The sequence below is a fragment of the Phragmites australis genome, chromosome 7 (assembly GCF_958298935.1).
Source record: "Phragmites australis chromosome 7, lpPhrAust1.1, whole genome shotgun sequence".
NCBI classification, from domain to species: Eukaryota; Viridiplantae; Streptophyta; class Magnoliopsida; order Poales; family Poaceae; genus Phragmites; species Phragmites australis.
The window spans coordinates 22,892,539-22,900,033 of record NC_084927.1 but is presented as its reverse complement, the minus strand read 5'-3'; the positions used below and the strand labels follow the sequence as shown (position 1 = coordinate 22,900,033).

The 7,495-nt window shown below is 56.5% G+C and overlaps 1 protein-coding gene across 1 annotated transcript; it reads left to right on the top strand.

Moving 5' to 3' along the window:
* Positions 1–2,337: 2,337 nt before the first annotated feature.
* On the top strand, positions 2,338–3,186 carry LOC133925483 (predicted GPI-anchored protein 58). Its single transcript, XM_062371396.1, has 2 exons — positions 2,338–2,498; positions 3,003–3,186. Exons 1-2 carry the CDS (start codon positions 2,338–2,340, stop codon positions 3,184–3,186), a joined length of 345 nt encoding a protein of 114 aa, XP_062227380.1.
* The last annotated feature ends 4,309 nt before the right edge of the window (positions 3,187–7,495 follow it).

Here is a 7,495-nt window from a genome sequence, read left to right as displayed (position 1 = left end):
GCCGACTGCTTTTAATACCCGCCAGCAGCAGCATGCCCCCAATGGAAGGGGGAGCACGACTTCCGAGACACTATAAATGGAAAGGGCGTCATCATTTCCTCTGGGCGAAGTGACCGGGGGTGGAAAATGCGTTCCACACCCGGTCACCCGTCGCCATAAATGTTCTGGCAACGGACGCCGTGGAGAGAGCCCGTCGGGCAGCCTTAGAGCGACCTGGCGTGCCTGCCCTGTCTTGTTCCCTTGCCACAGCAGTGCGGTAGATGGAACGCCTTGGCCTTTATGACGTTATCCTGAGATGGGCCGGATGGCACGGGATGGGACCCGTGCAATTAATAACCCCATGCCCCTCTGCCGGAACGTGGCAGGAACTGACGCTGAGCACGGCGGGAGCAGTTGGAGGTGACAGGCCATGCACACTCTTTAAATGCAGCCTCGGACCCTTGACTGGCTGACACCTCATCGGTGGGCCCCTCGGGGGCCACTGCCAGGGGGCTTTCTAGGTTATCGGGGAACCGAGTGCTCGGGGGTCACCGTTCACTTCCCCGAGCACTCTCTCCCGAGAATGCCCTTTATTGTCCTCGGAGAACCGAGTGCTCGGGGGCACTGTTCACCTCCCCAAGAACTCTCTCCCGGGCACACTTGTACGGGTCCTCAGGGAACTGGGTGCTCGGTGGCCGCTGCACGCAGCCCCAAGCACTCTCTCCCGGAGCTTCCTTCGGTGGGTCCTTGGGATACTTGGGTGCCCAGGGGGCCACCGCTAGCAGGTCTGGGCACGTTTTTCCCCAGAACTTAGCTCTCCTGGTCATCGGGGGACTAGGGTGCTCGGAGGTCACCGTACACCTTCCCGAGCACTTTCTTCCCGGGACTCAATCTTTTTCACCTTCGGGGAGAGACTCCGCGGAATGGCACCACGTGGCGGATTGCTGGCTTGGCCTCGGGATTCAGGGACCCCCGGTTCCTGATACACCGACAGCAGCCCCCGGGCCCAGTGGCAGGCAATGGCCCAGGGACTACGGATGGGCCCTTCGTCGTCAATGAGGCCGAAGTCGGTACTGATGCCACGTGGCAAGCTTCTATACGGTGGTTCCTCCGGTCCAGGCCTCTGGGATGGCCTAACGGGGAGCTGAACGGACGCGCATCCAACCGACTCCTGAGGCGTGTGATGAGGGGACGGGCGGCGCACAATAACGAGGCAGGCGGTCGTGCGCAATAAACGTGCAAATCAAGGAAAGTGCGCCTGGCAACCGCTGACAACCGCACGGCCCGAGGGAAATTTGTCTTCCAGTTGCATGGTTCGAGGAAACCGCCCCGTGGAGCACGCTGCGTCGGGCGATGTTTGAATTTCCCTGGGTATAAAAGGAGGAGGAGAGCGAACTGCCCCCCTCTTTACGCCCACTTGCGATCGAGTTCTTGCCTTCTTTGCGCTCCTGAGCCCTAGACTTTCCTTAGGCGATCAGCGCACCTTCCTTCCCCCACTGTCCAGATCACCCCCCACCCTGACGAGATGTCAAGAGCAGGCGGAAGCCGCCGCGACAGGACTCCCGACGACGTGCTGTCGGAGTCCCGCCTGTTGAACGAGGAGGCGGCGGAGAAGATACGGAAGCTGATGGTCCTCGTGGGCTAGGGGGGCCTCGGTGGTGACGCTGGCGAGCTTCCTGCCGGCGACAAACCGTCCGGGGCCCATTGTCCTCTTTACTTCCTTCGTGGCGGCCGGGCTGGTGCCGCCATTTTCTACGTTCTTTCTTCAGATCCTGGATACGTTTAGGATCCAGTTGATGCATCTCAGCCCCAACTCCATCGTCATCCTGGCGGTGTTCGCCCACCTTTGCGAGATGTTCGTGGGGGTGCCACCGTTGGTGACTTTCTTCCGGCACTTCTTCCTGCTGCTGCAACTGCCGGCTTGGGGACGGCCTGGGGGAGCAATACATTCCCCAGGTGATGCGAAGCAAGTGGGAGGACTGGCGGCGTGACTGGTTCTACATCGACGTCAGCCCCCATGACCGCCTGACTCTGCCAGAGATGGCGGCGGAACCCCAGAAGGCGACCTGGGAGGTGCCGCCGCAGATGGACACGCGGATGGCGCCGGTCCTGGAGCGCATCGACTTCCTACGCCAGGCCGGGCTTACTTCGGTGATGGTGGTGGCGGACTACCTGCGCTGCCACCTGGCACCCCTGCGGGAATGGGCTCGGCCCTGCTGGCTTTGCACCGGCCCCCAGGACATCACCCGGACCCAGATCGGCGAGGAGTGGGACCTGAGTAGGCCGGTGCTGAGGGGCCTGCTCTGGGTGGTGATCGGGGTGGACGACCTGAGCCGGGCGGAGCTTCCGTGGAAGGAGATGGTGCTCTGCGCCGATCCTGACCGAGTGGCGCTGCAGGCGAAGATGACAGAGTTCGACGCCCAGGGGTTGGTTGATAGGCCGGGGCGCCGTGACCCCGGGACCATTCGGATCCCCAGGGCGGACGAGGCGGCCAGCGAGGAGGCCGCAAGCGATCCGGCGTAGACCGGTGGCCCGAGCGCCGCGAGTGGCGAGCCGCAGGCTAGCGGTGGGGCTGCTACGAGCAGCAGTCACCAAGCCGGAGAAGGAGGCACCACCGATAGCGGGTCGGCGATAGCGCCGGGGGACAGAGGGAAGTGCCCCCGGGCTCCCGTTCCTGCGCCGGCGTCCCCACCATCGTCGTCGCCTAGCGACGAGGGGAGCCGGGGCGGCCAGTCATCCAGCATGGGGCCGTCGGGGGGGGGGCATCTGCAGTTCTGGAACCAGACCTTGATCTGCTGGGGCTTGGTCTGGAGCCCGGAGACCGCACGGCGGCCCCGCTGAGCCCATCGCCGAAGAGGAGGAGGGAGGACTCCGGGCCCACACCATCGGGCCTGGGGTACAGGATCACGGCATCGAGATGGCAATACAGAGGACCCAAATCTGCGTAAGTTTTCCCTCCTTTCTTCGTGAGCACGCTTCGCCCAGAACGGCTTTGGAGACTAACCTTTGTTTTTCTTCTACAGGCCACCGACGGAGCCGCCGAGGCCGGTTCCAGCCCCCGAGCCGAGCGTGCCTGAGCCAAGCGCGCCGATGGAGCCGGAGCTGCCGAGAGCACCAGCCGAGATGGAAGCACAGGCGCCGCCCAGCCCCGAGCGGGTGGCAGCGGCCGCGCCCGAGCAGCCAGTGCTGGCTGAGTCTGCGTGGTAATTTTCAGGGACCCCGAGCCCCTCGGAGGAGGCTCGCAGGGGACCCAGCCCCCAGCCGTCGCCCAGCCAGCCCACCGACCCCCTCCCAGTCATGCTGGGAAGCGCCCGGGAGGTGATCGGGCTGCTCGAGGTGGCCGTGGCGGGGGAGATGACGCACCTTGAGGCGAACCGTGCCGCCCTTACTGCAGAGAGGGCACGGCTCATCGCAGGCTGGCGCCTTTTGGAGGCCCGCGTCGCCACGGCACGCGCTACCAATGACGGCGAGCGGCGCGCCCTGGAGGAGGAGTGGAAGGCCCTAGAGGGAACGGGAGGAAGCCGCCCTCCTGGCCGAGGCATCGCAGCAGTAGGCTGCCGAGGCGCTCGCCAGGGAGAGACAGGCGCTGTGAGGAACCGTCCAAATAGTATTCTAATTAATCATCAGGAGGATCATTATTCATAATCACAACCTCGACGATTAACCAGAATACCATTCCGGTAGTCCCGGCACGTGTTTTGTGCCCAGGATCAGAACACATGCCTTCCAACCCAAATATCACAACACAGTTTAATAGAGAGCAAGTAATTAAACTGGATTACAATTATTAAACATGCAACTGCTTCCACAATTTACAACAAAAGAAGAACAGCAACAACTACTATGCAGCGGAAGAAAAACCTATACAACAAAAGAGTATGGAGCCGTATGCCCTTAAGCTCCATACCAAAAGCGTCGGAGTTCGGAGTAGAATGTGCTACTCCTGCCCGCCACCTGGATCGGCAGGCAAAAAGTAGCCGAAAACTGCCTCTTCCTCGCCGACCTGCGAACCTGAAAACAACTTAAGGGCAGCACCCCTTAGTACGAAGGTACTAGCAAGTCTTACACAGTATGAGTATATATATTTTCGACTCCAAGGATCATGCATTTTAAAGCTGTAGCAAGGATTAAGACATGTTTAAGTTCATTAAGCGGTAAGCAACCTAGACTCTAGGTGTAAGCAACTGACTTAACCAACCACCGACTCAAACTCTGCCAACCAACTGACCACAACAGATATGTAAACAACAAGTGTATAAAAGTAAACCAATACCACCAAATCACCGACCACAAACCGACCAAACCACCCAATCCAACCATGCCACAACCCATATCGAAACTCTACGACCAAAATATGGTCGCTCGGTGGAGATAAGCAATAGCGATGCTCATGACCGAGAGCGCGGCAGTTCGAACTGATTATACACCCTGCAGGGGGATACTCCTGGACCCACACGACACAGGGACCATACGGCTTGTGCCACCCGCTAAGATGCGCACAAGGGGGTACCCGTGACAACCTTTCCCAACCAGGCCCAACCATGTGGATCAACCATAGCTCGGCGAGACGGTATTAGAACTACTCCTCGAGCAAACTAATACCGCTAAAAGCCCGGACTCAAACCGGACTCACACCGTCTATGACGAGGCCCACATGACCACGTCTGCGAAGGTAATCGGCTCGCCTACCATTATATCAGCATGTGGTGAGTAAGGTATGTGCTAAAGCCGACTACACCGATGATCGGTGCTTAACCGGTGCAAGCGGTCTACGGTGTCCGGGTTCCCTCCCCGAACTGCCTGAGGACTCCTCGTGAGCAGATGACACCCCTAACACCGCCCACACCTCGTCTCAACTCACCACTCACCAAACCGACTCATCATCAACACAACCATAAGTGTGAACAAGTAATAAGTCCTAGGCTCGCGACAACGGTGGACGCCGTCGTCGACTTCTACCGGAAAGCCTAAGTACCACTAAGCATAGCGAACTAAAATTAGACCGCGACGACACCACTAGGCTCCAATGGAATAACTCATGACACGTGACCGAAATGGAAGAATGCATAGGCATAGGTTCTACCCAACTCGGAACCCGACACATGCAATGTATACATAAGCGTAGATAACATATTAGATTTTCAAGTAGACACGGTGCAATATGATAGATGCTTGCCTTGCTGCCCTAGCTGCTGCTCACAGCTACCCGAGTCACGATCACCACTGCGGGAACCTCCGGGTACAGCCTCGTTCGCCGGGTCGAAGTTCCCTAAAAGAATAATCGCGTGCAATGATGAGTATGAAAGCCATGCAACAACGGAGGTGACATGCATTATGCCTTGCGCTTAAAACATCAAATATTTCCTAATTGCAATTAGCGTTAACCATTTAAACATTTCCTGAAATACTTTAAAGCATAAACCAAAGCTTAAACCAAACTGGAAAGTTAATTATGCTTAACATGAGGGTGTATATTTTACTGATCAGGAAACAATTTAGCAAGATTCACAAAATTGGATTCATCAATTTTGGAGCTACCAAGATTTAATTATGAATTATCAAAGCTTAAACATGCTTCATTTATTCAATAATTCCCAGAACACATTTCATGGCTGCTGGTATTTTTAACATGTAGATAATGATCATATAAGCCTAACAAAACTGGTTTCATGAATTTTGGAGTTATATACATTTTTCTACGCATTATACAAGCTATCAGCCGATTTACCAATTAAACAAATATCCAATTTCGCATTTTCCGATTTTTCTCTAATATTCAAATGGGCCCACGCCTTTTTCTACCGACACCGGCCCAGCCCCAGCTACTGACCGGTGGGGCCGGCTCCCTTGACCGAAGTCAAAATCGGCCACGGCAGCTGCGCGCGCGCCACTGGAGGACGGCCGGCGGCTCTTGCGGTGGCTGCCGGCGGCGAGCGGCAGCCTGCACGGCTTGGACGAGGGCAAAAACGGCATTAGCGCGAGCACGCGATCACAGTGGGGGCACACGTCGACGCCGGCGACGGCCGGAACACGGCGAGCGGCGGTGAGGGCAAAACTAGCACGGCGGCGGCACGGCTTTGACACGCCGACGGCGAACGGCGACGCAATAAGCCCGGCCGAGCACACCAATACGTTCTATGTGAGCGCGTAGAGCTAACGGCTCGCTTCCCGACCGACGAACTCGATGGCGGCCCGACCGGCGGCGTGCGTGGGGAGGCGGCGGCGATTCAACCACCGCGGAACACCGCGCCGGCGACGGGACAGAGAGAAAACGGCGCGCGCATAAGGTGTACAGGAGCACGGGGAAGCTCACCGTGCAGCGGGTTAGGTCGGTGAGGCTGTAGAACAGCGGGGCGACGGAAGACGGCGGAGCTCGGTTGCCGTCGTCGGGGAAGAAGGCGCGGGCGGCTCCAATCCGCGCGGGAAACGGCCGGGGAAGGAGGGGAAACGGCGGAGGAGCTCTGGGCGCTCCTCCCTACGGCTCCACGGGGCTCGGGCTCGACGGAAACCGTCAACGGCGCGGCGACTCTTGCCAGCGGCCGATGCTTGTGCGAGTGCTCTGCGCTCTGCTTTTCGGCCGCGCGAGAGAAGGAGCAGAGAGAGAGATAAAGTAGAGGGCGGAGAGGGGAGGATAAGGACTGGGGCTGATCTTTCGGCCGGCAACGTGGAGGTGGCCACCGAAGTCAAGGATGGCGGCGCCGCATTGCTTTGTGAGAGCGGGAGAAGGGGGAGCAGAGGCGGTGTGCGTGCGAAGGGGATGACCGGTGGGGCCGATGAACAGTAACCGCCAGGCAAAAATATCTTCACTACTTTGGTTATCAAGGTGGAGGCCTTACTGTGGTCTAAAAATTGTGGAACAAATTTTGTTGGCTTCTATAAATCATGAACAATCCATTTTACCTTGTTTGACCCAAAAAGCTTGCACAAAATTCAAATGAAAATTCTCCAAAGAGGCAAGCTTTTCTAACTTGTGTTAATTTTTATGCCTTTAAAATAATTCCCAAAAATTTGGGAAAATTCATTGATATTCTCCTCTAGGCACCTACTAATTTCTAAAATTGTTTCCAACCCTATGTTGTATAGAAATATGGTGAGTTGCTTAACAACGCATCAACTAATATTGATTTTTACAATTTATTTAATTAAAAATTGCATGCCTAAAATTGCTCAAAACCAAGCAAATGATGCTAATGACGTCCATTAGCACTTAATTATATGTTTTGGAAATTCTGGGCCATGACAAACCTCCCCCCCTAAAAAAGAATCTCGTCCCGAGATTTGGTATGAGCCAGAGAGGGGACAATGAGAACGCTGTGATGACTTAGCAGGTTGGGAGACGACACCATGACGCATGAGATGGAATCCAACGCAGATTTTTATTCAATCATAGAGATGAACACATACATGCGAGAGATTCCAAATACGCTATATTACATTGGCATTACAAATTCTCAAAGAACTCAGGATACTCGGAACGAAGCTGATCTTCCCACTCCCAAGTCGCTTCGGACTCAGA